This window comes from Mauremys reevesii, linkage group 4 (assembly GCF_016161935.1).
Source record: "Mauremys reevesii isolate NIE-2019 linkage group 4, ASM1616193v1, whole genome shotgun sequence".
In the NCBI taxonomy this organism is placed as follows: Eukaryota; Metazoa; Chordata; order Testudines; family Geoemydidae; genus Mauremys; species Mauremys reevesii.
The window spans coordinates 21,118,115-21,138,618 of NC_052626.1; the positions used below are offsets into that span (position 1 = coordinate 21,118,115).

At 39.5% G+C, this 20,504-nt stretch overlaps 1 protein-coding gene across 1 annotated transcript in view; it reads left to right on the forward strand.

Moving 5' to 3' along the window:
* The window catches only part of CDC42BPB (CDC42 binding protein kinase beta), a 115,673-nt gene that overhangs the window by 56,699 nt on the left and 38,470 nt on the right, over positions 1–20,504 (forward strand). The window contains exons 6-13 of the mRNA XM_039533488.1: positions 1,300–1,393; positions 3,469–3,669; positions 6,491–6,739; positions 7,244–7,323; positions 11,694–11,842; positions 11,939–12,019; positions 14,225–14,340; positions 17,061–17,303. Coding sequence (XP_039389422.1) covers positions 1,300–1,393; positions 3,469–3,669; positions 6,491–6,739; positions 7,244–7,323; positions 11,694–11,842; positions 11,939–12,019; positions 14,225–14,340; positions 17,061–17,303 — 1,213 coding nt within the window. The remainder of the gene's footprint in view (positions 1–1,299; positions 1,394–3,468; positions 3,670–6,490; positions 6,740–7,243; positions 7,324–11,693; positions 11,843–11,938; positions 12,020–14,224; positions 14,341–17,060; positions 17,304–20,504) is intronic.

Sequence of the window (20,504 nt, forward strand, 5' to 3'; positions counted from 1 at the left end):
GCACTGGGGCGGCGGGGGGATGGGAACTGCCAGGCATGAGATACGTTTCTCAGAGCTGTTGTTTCAGGCTGGGGAGGGAAAAGGTGTTGGAGTGGTTCGGGTAAGGGTAAGGAGGTAGGGATTGGGGGAATGGGACGAGAGAAGACAAGAGAGGTTGGAGAATGTGAGAGGTAGTAGAGGGAGGTTGGGGGTCTAGAGGTGGGGAGCCTGATAGCCCCGAATTCTCCCTTTCTGTGTGCGCGCGCCTAGGATCTGGAGAAACCCTACCCTCCGCAGGGGTCTGAGTTCTCCCAGGCTGCTGTGTGTTCTAGGGTCTGGGGGACCCTGCTTCTTTTGAAATGGTGAAGGAAAAACATGATTTAATTTTGAGACTAAATGAAACTAAATTTACATTATGGCCATTCATTAACGTTTGTGACCACATTAGTGATGTAAGAGAGAATATCAGGTTATGAGCTAGAGCAAACGTGAACTTGTAGTTCATTTCATTTAGTAACATCAGCATATTATACACAACTATACAGCTGTTACCTAGCAAGTTGTGGGATTGTGTAGTTTAGGAGACTTGTTATTGGTAATCGGCTGTCTCTCAATACTCTTATTGTTAATACATTTCTTAACTTGTTTATAGCCCCTTTGCTCATGTAGGCATGTAAAGCACTTCAGACGCTATATACTTGCAGGAATCACTTTACAACCTCCTAAAACACACCTTACTTCTGGGCTAGAACAGCACAGCTGTTTTAACAGAGCATAACCGTACTAGATAAGCCTAGGACAGGAAGTGAAAAATATGGTCTTGAATTGAAATAACAGAGGGTTTAGAGAGAGGCAGAAAAACTGTACCCAGATTAGAATTTGGTCAGGATACTTGGCAAATACAAAAGATTCTACTTCCCCTGCAGAATACTATGCTGAGACATTGGTGCTCTTCAAGACAGCATGTGAATCACCTCTTCAGATTGACTTTCTGCATCACTTGGTTTTATCATAATTCTCCTGTTCAAATCCTGACCATTGCAGGTTTGACAGAATCAAAGGCCTGGGCATAGTATTATAGTATACAGCTCCAGGCATAGTATTAGGTTTCTCTGAACTTACTACATACCCTGCACTTAACTGATAACCAAACATCAACTGAACACCATCAGTGTAGTAAAGAATTTTTCTTTCAATAAGTGGACTAACTTCTACATTAATTTATGTTGGCGTTTTCTCAGCAGAGCCAGTACTTCAATGAGAACGTTGGCTTCATGTTTGCACTGTATTGACATCACTTTATTTTTTTTAATACAACAGGGACATAAAGCCTGATAACGTTCTTTTGGACATGAATGGCCATATACGCCTGGCAGACTTTGGATCATGCTTGAAGATGAGTGACGATGGCACTGTATGTATAAAGTAAAATTTTAGTCAGGGTCTTTGTAGTAGGTGCCTGCTCTTTAAGAGCCTGCAGCCTAAGGGCACATCTGCATTGCAGCTGGGGATGTGAATGGCAACTTGTGTAGAAGTTACTGTGCTAGCTGTACTCTCTAGCTAGCTTGCTAAAAATAGAAGTGAGGATGCTCTGCTGCAAGCTTCAGCACCAGCTACACAAGCCCATCTGACACTCCTGCGCTGCTTTTCCCAGGTACATACTGACTTGTGCAGCTGGTGCAGAAGTCAGTGTGTCCTCACTTCTATTCTTAGTGAGCTAACTAGACTAGCACAGGTACTTCTACATGAGCTGCCATTCACATCCCTGGCTGCAATGTAGATCTACCTTAGGAAGACTTTCAGCATTCCAAGGGAGGGGGAAAGAGGTAAAATCAAAATATATACATTTTGTCTATATAGTATTTTATAGAGACTACATGAGAGTGTGTATATGCATTAGTTATACCAATCTGATCGTCAACCATTCCATTGCTAGCTGTTGAATTTCTTGTTGGTGTTATGGAATATCTAAAGATTGTGTTGCTAATGATTATTAATTGATTATATGAATTAGAGCCACAGGCTGCAATCTTCAGGGCACCTGGAAATCATGGGAAAAAACTAAACAGAAATCAAGGCAACCAAACTAGAGGGGGGAGGGAGGAAGTAATTCATTAGGAGCCCACAGCTCTTAGGTTAATAAGATTCAGAGCCCCCCTCACTGTGAGCCGGTTTGTCTTATGTGTAAAGGTTGAAACAAACTTGTAACAGCGGATGAATTGAGGCAGCCTATATTAATCGGGCTGTGTCCCACCCAAGAGTTGAGTTGTTGTTGTACAGTTGCTCACGATGTCTACAGCTCAGAACAAATAACATCTCTTGGCCTCATTCAGAAATCTTTGTAAACTTGGCATAAAATCCTTGGGCATTAAATCAGACTTCAGATGTCTCCCAGCTCTCTTCCAGTCTGCACCCAAGCTGTTTCAGCTCCTGAGAATCACCGAAAGTGCCTTTAGACAAAAGAACCAGGGAATGCTAGCTGGCCGTCTGGTACGCTGCAAATTTGATACAAATATCTCAGCTAATGCCCCATCTCTGTTTTGCGCAATGCTGGTGGCATGATGAGTACCCAGTGGAACCAGTCGTGGCAAAATAATGCTTGTAGCATCATCCACTGTCACTGAAACATTCCAGAGCCTGGTGACATTCCACAACCCTAAAGCATTTGTCTTGGCGTTATCCAAAATAATATGCAGAAGGGATTTGAATGAGCCATGCCAACTTGGCTGTAAGATATCTCAATGGAATTTGCCAAAGGAGCATAAAACTAAATACCTGCCACCATCCCCCAAACTTGCTTTTTATGTGGGTATATTGAAGCTTAGTAGCTCATCTCCTTATCCCATCCAATTCCCCTATCCTGTAATCCACCACATTAAGCCATTTTCCATCCACCCCAACACATGACGCACAAAAAAACAAGCTCTAGACTCAGTGGGCACTCCCTCCAGTACTTCAAAATTAAATCACAAAAATGAGCATAGAAAACAGAGTGGAAGCTTGTTAGCCCCCTGCTCTCCCCGCTTCCTACCCCAACCTTTGACAGCCATTTACATCCTTAAACATGCACATACGCTGAGACAAAACATTTTTTCTTCATGTCTTAATGGTGTTTACATCAGTCTTCTCGCCCTTCCCTTTTTCATCCCATCAGGTTTGGTGGTTCTGAATTTCCTACTGCACAGAGTATACATTTCACCATTAGAGCACTGGGAAATCAGAATTTGCCTTTGATTAACTTTTATGTTTTGCCAAAAATGTATTAAATGAAGTTGCATCTGAGTCCACTTGAATGTAGCCTCTTTGTTTTGAATTTTCTGTACATATTAATTAGTTCATTTTAGCGTTATGATTGATGATTCTTTTTCCCTTTTATAAAAACAAGCATTTCCTAATGTCTTCATCTGCCAAAAATACTAAGATATGATTAAGAATGCTGTCTTGAGGAAGCCTGGAAGCCTTCCAGAATGACGCTTGTTTATTTTTAAGGTACAATCTTCAGTGGCAGTGGGTACGCCTGACTACATCTCTCCTGAGATACTGCAAGCAATGGAAGATGGGATGGGAAAATATGGACCTGAATGTGACTGGTGGTCTCTGGGTGTCTGTATGTACGAAATGCTGTATGGTGAAACACCCTTTTATGCAGAATCATTAGTGGAAACCTATGGGAAGATTATGAATCATGAAGTAAGGAATATAATCAAACTATACATATTTATTAAAATATTTATGCAGAATTTGACAGCCTTTAAAGAAAACAGGATTTTTGTGTGACAATAATTCTGTAGTTATTCCTTTATGTCTACTCATATCAGTGTAGTTTTGTAGGCTTATCAGCTTGAGTTAAGGACACTGTTAGCTTTCCTGAGTTTGCAAAAATGGAAAAAACATCAGCTACTGTTTTAATTTGAAGATGGCCTCCAAATTATGATTTTTATTTTTAAATACTTGTTAATCTTTGCAAAATAAAAAATGAGAACTAAACCAGCCCCCATGTTTATGGGAGCCCACTATAAAATGTTTACTCTGGAGTCTGCAGTAGCAGTTAAGTAATACGTTGTTTACACAGCTGGCACATTTTTCTGTTACAGTGATAATCAGTACAAATAAGGAAATAAGAAAATTAAACAACATGATCTACCAGAGATTTTTTTTTCCTCCCACTGTTAGCTGCAAAACTGGTAGGGAAATTTTTGTTTGTAAGCTTTTGAGTGTGTTTTAAACAGCTCATGGTTGATGTCCTTTTGAGAAGTTATGCAGAGGGTGATGCATCTTGGGTGCCCCCATAATAGGAAATTTGTTGCTGTTTTTTCAGCATAGGTACAGCTGCAATTGTTACTAATAGGACTTCCTCAAAAGAGTTAAATGGTATAAGGACACTAGTTCCCTGCCTATACTAGAGCTCACAGTATTGTTAGTGCTGATGCAAAACATCTAGCAGCTTTCCTAGTGCTGATACAGCCAATGTGTTGTTTCATTCTGTTTTTAAAATGTTGCTGAGTTTGTGTATTCAGGCATGTCTTATCTTAACTAGTTTTGGAAAATTGTCTGATTTGCTAGTTTTGTGATATTTTTGTGGTATTTATACCTTTAAATGTTTCTGTAGTTTCTATGGTCTTGCTTTCTTAATAATTCAGTCTGTCTTGGGTTTTGTTGATGTGATTATACTGAAAATTTTCATTTAAAAATTTAAACTTGAAAATCTATTAGGTTAAGTCTTGCTATCTCAGAACACTTTGCAAATTTTAGTGGTTTAACAATCCCACTTAATTTATTTATTTTTTATTTCTTCGTTGTTACCCACAGAAACTGAAGGGGAAACTAACAGACTGGACAGGGTAAACAGTGAAACCTTACTGTTCATAGACAGGTTTCAGAGTGATAGCCATGTTAGTCTGTATCAGCAAAATCAATGAGGTGTACTTGTGGCACCTAAGAGACTAACTAACAAATGTATTTGGGCATACGCTTTTGTCGGCTAAAACCCACTTTTAGCCCACAAAAGCTTATGCCCAAATACATGTTAGTCTCTAAGGTGCCACAAGTACTCCTCGTTGTTTTTGTTCATAGACAGTGTCAAATATATAAAGTAAATAAACTACAAATAGAAAAACATTTTCACATCTTTTATTTATAGTAATTTCAAATGTGAATTTGTAAATAGTAGGTACATTTTAGGTGTAATTTTTAAGTTGACTAACTTTATATTTGACAGATTAAAATATGCTGTCATAAATAATTTATAATGCAAATTATTACATAGAGACACATGCTGTTAGTACAGATGCCAAAAATACTGAATCACATTTTTTTCCCTTACATGTGCACTACTGGTTGACACAGCCTACCATTACATTATTTTTATGAATGAATCTGATCTGAAAATAGGATTGGTTTTTTTAATAAATAATACACAATACAAATAAATACAAATGGACAAGTACAAAATGGGGAATAACTGGGTAGGTGATTGTACTGCTGAAAAGGATCTGGGGAGTTATAGCAGATCACAAATTGAGTATAAGCCAACAATGTAATGCAGTTGCAAAAAAGGCTAATATTATTCCTGCCTGTATGAACAAGTGTGTCATATATAAGACACAGGAAGTAATTGTGCCACTCTACTGGGGAGGGCCCAGTGCGTGTACTATGTTCAGTTTTGGACACCACACTTTAAGAAATATGTGGACAAATTGTCAGAGTAGAGCAACAAAAATGATAAAAGGTTTAGCAAGTCTGACCTGTGAGGAAAGGTTAAAAAAACTGAGCATGTTTAGTCTTGAGAAAAGACTGAGGAGGGACCTGATAGGTCTTCAAATATGTTAAGGGCTGTTATAAAGAGCACAGTAATTGATTGTTCTCCATGTCCGCTGAAAGTAGGACAAGAAGTAATTGTCTTAATCTACAGCAAGGGAGATTTAGGTTAGACAGGAGAAACTTTATAACTACACCTCTACCTCGATATAACGCTGTCCTCGGGAGCCAAAAAATCTTACTGTGTTATAGGTGAAACTGCGTTATATCGAACTTGCTTTGATCCACTGGAGTGCGCAGCCCAGCCCCCCCGGAGCACTGCTTTACCGTGTTATATCGGGTCGCGTTATATCGAGGTAGAGGTGTATAAGGATAGTTAAGCACTGGAATAGGTTTCCAAGAGAGGTTGTGGAATCCCCATCATTGGGGGGGTTTTAAGAACAGGTTAGACAAATACCTGGTGGGCATGTTCTAGGTATACTTGGTCCTGCCTCAGTGCAGGAGACTGGATTTGATGGTCTTGAGGTCCCTTCCAGTCCTACATTTCTTTGATTCTGTGGTTCATCATGCTGAAGACTTCTATTGCTCATAATAGACTTGAAAATAGTAGCTATAACCATTAGTTTCCAGTGTCATTTCTGTAGTCTAGAACTTAACTTCTTTACCAAAACAGCTTGTAAAAATTGTATTTTTCCTTTTCACAGGAATTTTCCAGTATAAAATTCTCAAATGAGGTTTGTTTTTGTTTTTCTAGGAACGATTTCAGTTTCCATCCCATGTGACAGATGTATCTGAAGAAGCAAAAGACCTTATTCAGCGACTTATCTGTAGTAGGGAACGTCGACTAGGACAGAATGGAATAGAGGATTTCAAGTCACATGCATTTTTTAAAGGACTTAATTGGGATAATATTCGAAACCTAGAAGCACCTTATATTCCAGATGTTAGCAGTCCTTCTGACACATCAAACTTTGATGTAGATGATGATGTATTGAGGAATCCTGTGAGTCTTTCATTTAAACATTAAATTATGGCCTTTCTGTATGTATAGTAAGAGTAAAAACTACTAGTTCAGAAGTGAGCAACTTGTCTCTACTTTGTTCTAATAAAAATGTCTAAAGCATAACAGCGCACTAACCGTGGAACGGAACCCCCACGTAAGATGAGACTCGCCTGTATTGCATTTTGGATTTGTCATACAGAATTGTCCTCTAAATGGAGTGTGGATACGAAGAGGGTTTTCAATGTATATTATGCATTGTGAATGACCATGTTTGAGATAAGGGATTTTTGAACAGTGGGAGATGGTTGTACTCAACGAATAACTACATTATTAGTTACATATAATACATTTTAAGAAAAGTTCATTTCTGGTACCACACTCAGATTCTAAGGCTAGGAGAAACCATTATGATCATCTAGTCTGACCTCCTGAGCACTAAGGCACAAAAAAGCACTTAAGCTTTTTAAACATTGTTTGGTTTTCACTCATGTTCTTTTTATGCAGGAAATCGTGCCACCAGGTTCTCATACTGGCTTTTCTGGATTACATTTACCTTTTGTTGGGTTTACATATACAACTGACAGGTAGGCAAAAGAAACAGTTACTTGTTACATGTATTGCTCAAATAGGGCTAATCCTAGGTGGTTTACCTTCACAAGCACACCGAAGAATGTAGATAAAATATTTTTACTGTATATGAACATTTTTACTTTGACTGTACAAGAATTAAAGGTGCTTTTATTTATACTTAATCTTTCTTCATCTATTTGAAATAGAGCTTACAGTGCTTGAAGCGCTTTCATTTTGTCGTATTTGTATGGTTGCTGTGGTTATAGATGTTGGAATAGTTTTTACCTGCTGCAGCAATAACTCTGGGAGCAACAGAATATAAACATTTCTTTCTGGGGGACCAAAAGAAACATTGGTATTTTGGATTTTTTACTGTACCATCACATGAAGTAGTTACAGTTGATATAATCACTACTGAAGTTCTCTTTTAAAAGTTCCTCTTTGGGATGTAACTTCCCCTACATTTGAGACAGTGGATTAAATTTTGTTTGGTAAAATCCACATTAGTTTTCAGCTAGACCTAGAAAACATTTTTCAGGGTTGTTTTTGGCTTGTGATAGTTCTTTTAAAATTTGTCTAATTTCAAAGAGAAGCTGTAACTATCAAAATTGCAGTGCACCTGATTTTTATTAGTGGAATCAAAGTAGCAATTTTTGATGTGCAGAAAGTATCCAAATCCTGCCAACATCTATTTTGATTGTCCTTATGTAGGTATTTGGTGCGTGGTTATCAATAGGCCATCTCTCCTAGTACCAACTTAGGAAAGTGTGGCTGTGCAGTACTAAGCATTCGGATTGTTTACCCTTTAGCAATGACTGTTTGAGAGTTTCCTCATTCTAAGAATATGATGAGCCAAGATTTTCAAAAGCATTTCAGTCACTTACACTCCTCAGTCCCATTTAAAGCAAATTGGAATCAGGCTCCTAGGTGCGTGCCTGGGGTGCTTTTTCAAAATTTTATTCTTCATTCCACATCCAAGGCAAATGAGAATATTTATTGCGTAACCTGGAGAAGGAACCTGACTAAAAGTAGTTCACAAGCCCTCCTGGTAAAAGGTTGGGAGTGAACCAATGATCTTCTTCTATTTAAAAAAAAAGTCGTTATGAAAACCTATACTTACTGGTCTGTTCAACAAAGTCAATCCAACTCAATTCAGTTCAAATAGACCTAGAAGAGAGATGACGACGCAAAGTGGCCAACTCCAAAGGGAAGTACTCCACTGATAAATTTTCTTTCTTCTAAATCCCTCACCAAAATTGATACATGGAATGGACTGCCAATATAAGAGCCTGGTAAAATGGTCCAAGTAACAAAAGAAATGTACAGATATAAATTAGATATACTAAGCCTAAGAAAAATGAGATGGGTAACATCAGGACAAATAACTTTCAGTTAATCATCCTACTCTATTCTGGGCTGCCGAGTGCCAGTGATGTACACTGAGATGGCCTGGGTCTGACAGAATGGGCACGAGTTTCAGAAAGGATTATAACAGTACAGTTTACATCAAAGTTCCAGAAAGTGTCCATTATTGAATGTTACATTCCAACAAATCAAGCTAGCCAAAGGAAAAAAGAAAACTTCTCTGAGCATTTACACAACTTAATAGATGAGGTCCCGAAAAGATATGCCCTCCTATTAACGAGCTATGAATGCTAATCTGGGAGCAACCACACTGGAAGGGAAGTAGTTATAGGGAAACAAGGCCTCAGTGAAATGAATTAAAATGGTGAAATGTTTGCTGATTTCTTTGGCATGAACAACCTGGTTATTGGAGGAACTATCGTCCCTCACTGTACTGTTCATAAGATAAAATGGTGGTCACGAGGTCACAGAACAAGGAACTAAATTGATCACATTACAATGCAATACAAATGAAGAACTTTAGAAGATGTTTGTAGCAGGAATGGGGCAGATGTGGGAACAGACCATGCCCTAGTGGTAGCAATATTGAGGATTTAAAAAAAAAGAGAGAGAGACACCTGAACAGCAGAGATGCCTATGTTACAACATCACCAAGCTAAAACAGATGACAACAAAACAAGAGTTTAGAATTGTGCTAGCAAATAGGTACCAGGTGCTTGAAGATTGAGATAATGGAATACTAGAAGGTAAATGGAAATGAGTAAAGGAAAATGTCACTAAAACTTTTGAAGTGCTGGGAGTCAGCCAGAAACATCACAACTAATGGTTATATGTGAATACCTAGTAGAAAATAGAGACCCACATAGTTGAACTGAAATGAAATCAAGCAAGAACACAGACAGAGTGACTCCAGGAGTAATATATTGTAAAGAACAATGAGGCCAGAAAGAATGCTAGGAAAGACAAACAAGACTTCATAGACAAAATAGATGCACAGACTGTTGCAGCACAAAATGACATGAAGACACAGTACAGCTCATTTAGATGGTTGTCAGAAAAACAAATACCAATCAATGAGATTGAGACAATGAGGGCAACTTAACAAAACAAAACATGACAAAAAAAATCAGAACAATTAAATATATGGAGGCAGTCAACTTCTGAATGGTGAAACAGTGGCCAATCCTCCACATATAGAGAAAGGAGAAGATCTGGATGTCAACCTAGGACCTATCACCAGAGGTAAAAGTAGAAAGGGCAGTCAGTCAGTTAAAAAGTGGAAAGGCATCGGGTCCGGATAACATTCATGGAGGTTCTTAAGGCAGACTTGAAGAACACCCTAGACATTTTGGTAGGCCTCTTAGAAAAGTACCAGTTGAGTGGGAAGAGAGTCATATGGAGACGCTGCCAAAGAAAAAAGGTCTCATTGTAAAAATAGGAGTATTTGATGTCTATCCCAAGTAACACATTTACTTTCTATATTTGTCTATAATAATAAAAGTGGTAGTTCCAGGTTACAAAAAGAACAGACAAGAGAAATCATGTATAGATCAAGTAGTAATCCTACATGTCATTCAATCAACAGGTCTGATGATCAAATGGCAGTCACCACTTTATGATTTTTTTTTTTTTAGATTTCCAAACAGCCTTTGATAGAGTAGATAAAACAGTTTAATGGAAGTTGTTGCACCACTATAGAATCCCTCAGAAATTTGTGAACATCATTCAAAGCTTCTGTGGAAGTATGACATGCCAAATAATACATAATAGTGAGGTGACTAAGCCATTCCTGGTCACTACGAGCATCATTACTGAGTAATGAGAAATCACAGAGCAAACAAGAGATGTATAGTAGTCTTTCACTCACAAGTTATGAGGACCTTGACTTTGCAGATATCAACTCAGTATCCCATATGCATAGAGATATACAAGCCAAAACAAATGATCTCCAGGCATATGCAGAATTAGTAGGGTTGAAAATCAACATTGAGAAAACTAAAACTATGGGACTGAACACACAAGAAACGCTGATAACACTGTCTGGTATAGACATAGAAGAGGTCTGATACGTCACATGTCTTGGCAGCATTGTAAGTACTACGGGTGGAACAGACCAAGACATTAAAGATAGAATAGCAAAAGCCAGATAACATACCTTTGTAACTTTGAAGCTGATCTGGAGAAATAGAATCTTGCCCTCCAAACTAAACTTTGAATATTTAAAGCCATTGTAAAGCTAGTCTTACTATATGAAACTTGGAGACTGAAGACCTTCCTATCCTCCAGAGTTTTCATAAACAGCTGACTTAGACAAAATCCCAATATCAGATGGCCCGGGAGAAAAAAATCACAAATGAACTATGGCGGAGGAGGATACAGAAGCCGATAGACAGGAAATTACAGAATGAAAATGGAGATGGCTAGTACATATAGAATGACCTGAATAACATCATAAAACAAGCATTGGACTTGAATGCCTAGAACAAGAGGTGACAAGATAAACCAAGGATAGTATGGAAATGCATAATAGAAGCAGAATTAAAAACCATCAAAATGGCGTAGGAAGATGCTGACTGCATCAGGAGACTGGCGAAGATGGAAGGCAATGGTGAAGGCACTGTTTTTCTGCATGGAATAGAAAAGCATGAGAGAAATTGCAAAACCTTGGCAGCAGTATATACAGTAACACTACATTAAGTGTTGTGCTCAGAAATTTAGGTGTAACTGTTGTTGAATTCCAGCATGAAACTGGAACATTTTGAAGAATGGAGTTGACCTCCATTCTGACAGATTTTGTGCTACGCTGAAGAATGTGTTATGTACTTAGAGCTCTGAATTGTGGATATATCAGGAAGAGAGCCTGCTCCAGTTCAGAGGAGTGTTGGAACGCAAATGTAAAATAGGATAGGATGAATTCATCTTTGTATAAAGAATAATACTATTGTTTATCTGCTTTTTGTTGTAAATATTGTTGTAAGACATTCAGTGATGTATTTTCTAACTCATGTTTTGGTTGCAGCTTATTTTCTGATAGAGGCTCTTTAAGGAGTGTAATGCAGTCCGGTGCTGTAACCGGAGATATGGAGATCAGCTTGCAAATAGAAGCTTATGAAAAGAGAATACGAAAACTGGAGGAAGAAAAACTGGATTTGTACAGAAAACTGCAAAGTTAGTTGTGTACATTTACTGGGATTTGCAATTCAGATGATGAAAAGCAGCAGAATGCTCTTAGTTTGACTGACATTTTTTCTTCTTCAACTTAAGAATCTCCTGTGCCAGATCCAGCTCATGGTGAAATCAAGAAGCTAACTGAAGAAATTGAACATTTGAACAACAAAATAGCAGGTAAGTGTCTGGCATGACTGGCAGATATTCTGTCTGGCATGCTTCAAGTAATAACTTAATTATACTATTAATATCTCAGTAGCAATAATGTTTGGCTTTATCAATTTAAATTTAATTCAGTACAAATAAAGTTATTGATGAATGATACTTACTGGAATACTTATTAAGCAGCATTTCAGTATTTACAAATAAACTCTTCTTTTCCATCAACGTCTGTCCTGAGCCCGATTGCACACATTCCACTGAGAGCCAAGAGTAGAAGGAATTGGTTAGATAGGTTCAGTTTAATATGTTCTGAATGTGATTTCTTGTACTTTTAATCTTGCTTTTTTCTCAGGGAAAAAAGGGGCATTTTTCTGAATTTAGGTATATTTAAGGGAAGCATTAAAAAGAAATGTTATGGTTGTTTTGAAGCCCACTCAATACATCTTCATCTGGCAGTGTCTAAGACTGACAAGTTGAAAAAGGCAACTAGTCAAGTCTTACCTGAGAGAGAGACAACTGTTGGATCCTAATCAATTATTTGAAACTATGTTGTTTGACCACCCTATTTTGTTCATCCATGTAAACATCTCCCAAAACACATGAGATCAATTTTAGAAGACTCTTAAAGGGAATGAGAGCTACTTTTCAATTAGTACTAGCTAAACTTTCAGACTTTTAATCTTAATGAAGCTTTACTGAAGAGAGACTCTCAGTTACTATTACTATAAAGAAAGGAAAAGCAGAGATGTAGGTTTGTTTGAGCAATCACTCTCAAATTTCCACAGCCCTCAGTCTGTCATCTTCCACTTCATAAAAGCCTACTTTCTGCCTTCCTTCCAGATTTCTTAGCTCATATCAAATTTTTTCCTCTTCAGACATCCTCCTCGCTGAAGATGTGAACATCCATGTTGATGTAGCATGCAACTTCCTGGCCTCCAATTTCTAATGTCATATTGACTCATTGGCTTCGCCCCACACTCATTCATGGGGAAGTCCTTGGCCATGACTAATCTTCCTTCCTACAACATTTATTACTTCAGTATCAATGGTCATTTCCTTAACAGTCTTTCTCTAGATTTAGCCATCCGAAAATCTATCCTAATTTGAGTACAGTGCCATGCCTAAAAACCCATTCCTGTATTTTGCAGGATAGCATTAATTGACCCCCCAAAACCACTGTTCAAACTTTTTAATCTGGAGAAATGTCTGTCTCCATGACACCAGGGCTCTTGGTAGAGACAGAAGAATAAAAGTAAAAAGAGTGAATCCTCGGTACACAGAGGTTGGCTAGAAGGCTCTCCTGAGTGGGGAGATGGAGCAGAAGAAATATTTAAACTCTAACGAGTTCTTAGCAAAAGTTAGTGGTTTGTTCATGTAACATTGCTGTCATAGGTTTATTCCCCACTTTGAACTTTAGCGTTCACAAGATGGGGACCTGCATGGACTCCTCTAAACTAAAATTCTAGTTTAGATCTGGTTCTTGCTGCTACCAGTCAAGTTTTAAGTGTCTGACACACTCCCTGTTCCCCCAAAACTTTCCCTGGGGAACACAGATTCAAACTTGAATCTCAACACAAAGGGAAACAACCCATTTCTCCCCTCCCCTCTCCTAGTGCTTAGGAGAGATACCTGGATTCAAATTCCTTGAATCAAAACAAAGAGGGGTTCACTTTTCCCCCCTCCCCCTGAAAATCCAAACAAGGAAGAAATCAATTAAGTTCTAAAAAGAAAAGATTTTATTAAAAAGAAAGAAAGAAAGTACACTATCTCTGTAATACCAGGATGGAAAAATACAGGGTCTAACTTATAAACCTGGAGAGGCTCTTCCCCCCCCCCTCCCCTTCTCAGAATAATCAAAGTAACAGCAAACAGAAATAAAGATATTTCTTCAGCAAACACACAATTGCAAATGTAGAAATCAAATTATAAGACTAGTCCGCCTTTCTAATACTCACTAGACTGAATAGAAGAAAATTCTTCAGGAAACTTGGAGAACTTGAAGAATATGTCTGGCCTCTCTTAGATCCAAAAAGAGAACAAAGACCCAACAAGGAACACAGAGATTTGAAATTATCTTGTCCCCTGATTGGTCCTCTGGTCAGGTGTTCATCAGGTTACTGAGCTTTTTGTTAACCCTTAACTATCTGTTATGACAATTGCTGCTTATGCTATTGGTGTAAATCTGGGAGCCAAGTATACTTAGTTTGAATTTCTGTACAGATTTAAATAGGATAGAACGACAGCATCACCAAGAAAATGAAGACTACACACACAGGATAAAAGGACTTGAAAAGCAGTACAGAACAATAAAGCAAGAGAAGGAGGACCTTCATAAGGTAATGGTCCAAAGTGCATATCCTTAATGCTCACATCAGGTAGCTCAAGGAAGATTTGTCCAACTTGCTGTATTCCCTTAATGTTTGAAACAGTGCTTTTCCATTTTGTTTGCTATATCAGCATATTAGTCCACCCATTCATTTAATGAGTAATAGGGTGGCAAGATGAGGCATAGCTGTCCAAGGAGACGTATGTATTCTACATTGCATGTTGGTAGGTATTCAAGTAGTTTAAAAAAAGTGCTTTCTCATTAGTATTTAGGGCATTCATCTGTTCTTCCTTTTTTTAGTATGTTCATGATACCTCTCATGAAATAGTAGAAAGTTGAAAAGCTAGATAGTCAGGGAAAACAACCTAGTTTGCCTTGGCCAATCCAAGTATAATTTATAAAGACTTGATGTATCCAGGAGTATGGAGGTTAGTTTTCTAACTGTTAGAAAGCAAATTTTTTTTTTAAGTAGAATCATTTCGGCTCTTCCTTTACTCTCGAGGTGTTGGAATATCAATAGAAGTTTTCAAATTGTAAATCTATGGCTAATAATAAATTCCAGGCTTACTGAAAAGTATTTTATGCAAATATTTAATTCAGTATGTTTAGCTGGATAACTATTCCTCACTGAGCCCACTACCACTGTTGGCAGTAAATAAAAATTTACCTTTTTTTGATAAAGGAACAATATGCCACGGCCATAGCATCTAAAGGATTTTTTTTGAAGATTGTTGTCCTGCTTTAGTGTGCAATACTACGTATATTATACAGTGTGTAATTCACCCTTTCATGCTGTTTCTTTTTAAAATATAGAAGAGTATATTATCTTACAATGTTGCACTAAAACTCTATTATTATTATTTCACCACAGTAGTTTAATTATACATGATGCGTTTTTAAAGTGTTACTCTGTATTTTCATTGATATGCTTTCAGATGGCTAGTGTTGGGCATTGGTAGGGCCCTACGGTCCATTCTGGTCAATTTCACAGTCATAGGATTTTAAAAAATGTAAATTTCATGATTTCAGCTATTTAAATCTGAAATTTCACAGTATTGTAATTGCAGGGGTCCTGACCCCAAAAGGAATTGTGTGTGTGTGGAGGGGGGGAGTTGCGGTACTGCTACCATTACTTCTGGACTGCTGCTGGCGGCAGCGCTGCCTTTAGAGCTGGGCAGCTGGAGAGTGGTGGCTGCTGACCGGGAGCCCAGCTCTGAAGGTTGAGCTGCCATCAGCAGCAGCGCAGAAGGAAGGATGGCATGGTATGGTATTGTCACCCTTCCTTCTGCGCTGCTGCCTGCAGAGCTGGGCCCTTGGTCAGCAGCTGCCACTCTCTGGCTGCCAAGCTCTGACGGCAGCAGCACAGAAGTCAGGGAAGCATGGTATGGTACTTCCACTCTTACTTCTGCACTGCTGCTGGCGGGGCGCGGCCTCCAGAGCTGGACACCTGGCCAACAGCCGCTGCTCTCCAGCTGTCCAGATCTGAAGGCAGCGCAGAAGTAAGGGTGGCAATACCTTGACCCCCTCCTCCCCCCAAAAAAATAACCTTGTGACCCCTCCCCCCCCGCAACTCCCTTTTGGGTCAGGACCCCGAATTTGAGAAACACTGTTCTCCCTCATGAAATCTGTATAATATAGTGTAAGAGCACACAAAAAGGTTTCATGGTGGGAGACAAGATTTCACGATCCATGACGTGTTTTTCATGGCCGTGAATTTGGTAGGGCCCTAGGCATTGGGTTTGGAAAGTTTGAGTCGCCATATTTTTCAGTTGGCATTTCAGTTCAGTAAAAGCAACCCACTGGCCAGAATGACTGAAGTTTCTATTTTGGAAGAAACTTTTTGCACCATAGGAGGCAGTTCTTTTAAATTCTCTTCCTCCGTGTCTCTGGACCACTACTAGAGCGTATACACCAAAGGATGTGAGTAGAGCGTTAGTCAGTTCTGCTCCTCTTGACTTGAACACCTCTCTTTTGCAGGTCATTGAATATCTTAATTTCAGTAATCATGGCAAAAACTTGAAGCTGGAACTAGTTAAGTTCCATATGTGTTTTTTCCTAACTGCTGGTGTCCAGTTTTATCATTTCTCATGTATATTCATTGCCAAGTATTAAGGAGTATACACTGTTTTGTATTGTAAGCTTGTCATGTCAAGGTTAGGTTCTTCCCACAAGGAAGTGTGGTTTTTACAATGCTCTCCACCAGAGTATTGAATATTCTTCATAATTTTGTCTGTGGAATCTTGCATAAGATTTTCTTGAAGAATTTCACAAGTTTTGCTGATCTCGTAGTGCTTACACCCATAGTTTGTGGGTTTGACTCTTGATCCAATGGCATTGTGTATACTGGAATTTTTTTTGTATTTTTTTTTAAGTGTTGTGCTATTATCAAGCACATGGCACAAAGTTAACTGCCTTGGGCTGGTGGTACGTTTTGTGCCTTCTCTTCAGCCAGAGACTATTATGGAGATGGAATATCAGCAGTTGTATGAAAGGAAGTGACTAATTTGTGTGTACAAATCATGAGACATGTGGAATAACAAAGCTACACAAAGAGGAATGCCAAATTAGAAGCAGCACAATATTAAAACACTGCATGAGACAGGATTTTTGTAAATTAGAAAAGTACATATAATGGTTAACTTTAAAATAAAGACTGTCTTATTTAGTGTGCTTTTTCCTTGGAGAGGAGATGTGGATTTTTAATGTTGTTTTTTTTTTTAATTTTGCCAGCAACTTGTAGAAGTTTCAGAAAGATTAAAGGCACAGTCCAAAGAACTGAAGGATGCCCATCAGCAAAGAAAGCTAGCTATGCAGGAGTTTTCAGAGCTGAATGAGAGAATGGTAGACTTGCGCTCTCAGAAACAGAAGTTCTCCCGACAGCTTCGTGACAAAGAGGAAGAGATGGAAGTGATTTTGCAGAAAATTGATTCTATGAGACAGGAAATTCGTAAATCTGAGAGAGCCAGAAAAGAGGTATCTTGGCAAAATATTTAAGGCTAACATGTTTCAGCTGCTGCTTACACTTCACTTAAGTCATACTTAATAAAAGTAAAAAATTCAATGTAACCATAATTTTTATTGGATTTGTAAATTGGCCTGACATCCCTAGCTCATTTTATTTCATTTACAGAGTACATCTTAAATATTTAGTAGTTTGTGAAGGAGATAGTTTAGTGTTTTTGTCATGTATTCTGTTTGTACTGCAGTGAAAATATGTTCTTGCTATATGCTCATCTTCTCCTTAAAAATGTCAAGAGATGCAGTCAGCTTGAAATCTAGTCAATTCCAAAGGTCAAAGCAGTTTATTCAGAGTACCCCTGCCGATTTCCTCTTTAAAATTTTTCTTTTCCGTGGCTGTATGAAAGAGGGGAAACAGTAGAACAGACTAAGCAAAGTGCTCTCAAATTCAGGAAGTAAGCAAATTGGAAGTCATAGTTTCCTCCTCATTTTCAATTAGCTATTTTAGTAGGTGTTTGTAACAAATGTAGCTAAAAAAAAAAACTCAATTAGTTCATTAAGTTGACTACACAACCACCATCATTTTATTAGTAGTATTACCATATGGCCTGGGAACACTAATTGTGGAGCAGAATCCTGTTGTGCTGGGTGCCTCTGTTTTTTGTAGCATCATGACAAAGGAGTTTTAAGGAGGGATTTCAAGGAAGGATAATGAGATAGCTTTGTGGATGTTCACTGGGAGCTCCTTCCAAACAGAGAGGGCAGCTCTTCCCAAGCACAGGAGTGCTTGTTTGAAAATGTAAAAGGTTGAGTGATGAAGGCTGGAGCATCGTGGGCCAGTTGGGCATTGGAGTAGACATTTCAGTAGTGAACAAAAGATTGGGTGGTGGTAAATCGAAGGGCATTGTTACCCTCTTTGACCTCACCCTTAGTCTTTCCCCAGACATCTCGGCTGTGTCCAAACGTTGCTGTTTTTTCCTTTACAACATTTCCATCCAGGCCCTCATAATGTCCTGTATTGGGGCTTGCAAAACTCCTCCACTCTGGTTTCCTTACCCTCAAGTCCGTTCAAAGCGCAGCAGCTAAAATAGTCACCATGATTTTGAATGTGTCTATTAAAATGATTTAAAATGTCTATTAGCTCCCTTCAAATTAAAGCTTTATCCTACAGTTTAGGCTACTTACAACTCTGCCCCATCTGCTTATAGACTCACAGACTTAAAGGCCAGAAGAGACCATCACAATCATCTAGTCTGACGATCTGCACATTGCAGGCCACAGAACCTCACCCACCCACTCCTGTAATAGACTTATCTATGCTTGTAACTTATTTCTCTCCACCACCTTTGCCGTGGTTAATTGCCCATTTATCTGCCCTCCAACAAGTCTCTTCCATGCCACCTTTACACATCAAGTGGTCTTCCTTAACTAGGCTGTAAAGTCATTGCCCTCTCCTAATCCCTCTTCAAGACCCACTTCTATTGTCATTTCAAAGTGACCATATCTTCATAAGAGAGAAATAATTCATGGAAATAACATAATCACTTTATACTATACAATTTTATGAGACAGAATAGTCAAGTACTTGGTATAAAAATTTACCAAATTTAAATTAACTGGCATAAAAGGTGAACATTTTAAGGGAAGCTGATTTGGATGTTGGTATGTGTTTTAAGATGCAACTGAACTATAAACTTTAGGGGCTTATCCTGTGCCATTGTCATTGCCATCGTGACTTACATACCTCACTCCTCCTGTTATCATTAATGATTTTCCCATACAGATGTTGTATGTTCTTGATTTATATTTGACTTTAACATGGGTTCTTCGAGTGCTTAGTCATGGCCATTCCATATTAGGTATGTGTGTGCTTGCCACAGCTCTGGTCCCCCTCCACAGATCCAGTCCAGAAGCCAAAAAGGCCTGAAAACCCTGGGTCTTTACATCCCAACCGCAGTGCGTAAGCGGTTCAAACCGCAGCAGCCTCAGAGCTTGGGAAGCCAGCCTCAGCAGGACCAGCCCCCACAAATGAGCCAAGGGCTACAAGTGCCATCCGAGCCACCCACCTTCACCCTCTGCCCAGTTGGGCTCAACCTGTGCTAAGCAAGGGGCCAAACAATCATTTTGAGGGTGTGCCCAAGGGCAACCTACCAGACTGTTCCCCAGATCCATCTGTCCCAGTGTTCTCTAACCGCCTTTTCCTTTTCCTCGCTGCTTGGGCCGCTATAACCTCAGACTGATGGGTCCTCAGGATGGTGGAGCAGGGTTATACCCTCCAGTTGCTTTCTACCTCCCTTCCCTGTCTCTTTTCAGGGACCCCTCTCACAAGAGTCTCCTCGCACAAGAGGTAAAGGGGTGGCTGCAACTGGGAGCGGTGGAGGAAGTTCCTCTTGAGTCCAGGAACAAGGGGTTCTATTCCTGGTACTTTTTAATTTCAACGGCCGAAGGCAGTCTACAGCCCATCCTAGATCTGTAAGATGTTAAAGTTAAAGTTCCGCATGGTTAAAGTTCTGCCTGGTTTCCCTGGCTTCTATTATCCCCTCCCTGGATCTGGGAGACTGGTATGCCATCCTCGACTTGAAGGACACATACTTCTACATAGCGATCTTTCAAGGACACAGATGCTTCCTCTGATTTATAGTGGGGCCCCACCACTGCCAGTTTGTGGTCCTCCTGTTCGGCCTGGTGACAGCACTGGGTGTGTTTACCAAGTGCATGTCAGTGGTAGCGGCTTACCTCAGGCGCCCGGGTATCCAGATCTAGCCATACCTCGACGACTGGCTCATCAAGGGCAGCTCCAGTTCTCAAGTCCAAAGGGATGTCACGGTGCTTCAAGCCACGTACCGCTCTCTGGGCCTACTGGTGAACAACAAAAAGTTAGCATTAGTGCCGGTGCAGAGGATAGAGTTCATCGGAGTGGTCCTCGACTATACCTGCACCAGAGCGTTCCTGCTCCTGGAAAGCTTCCACACGATGGCAAATCTTATCACAGAAGTCTCCACATTCCCTTTGACTACAGCCAGGGTCTGTCTGTGCCTGCTGGGTCACATGGCAGTTGCCAGGCTCTGGATGCGCCCCTGCAACAATGGCTGGGGACGGTCTATTCCCAGTCCCAAGACCCCCTGGAAAAGATCATTACCATTCCCTAGGCGATACTTACCTCACTGCAATGGTGGATCGACCGCGGGGCAGTCCTGGAGGGTGTTCTGTTTGACA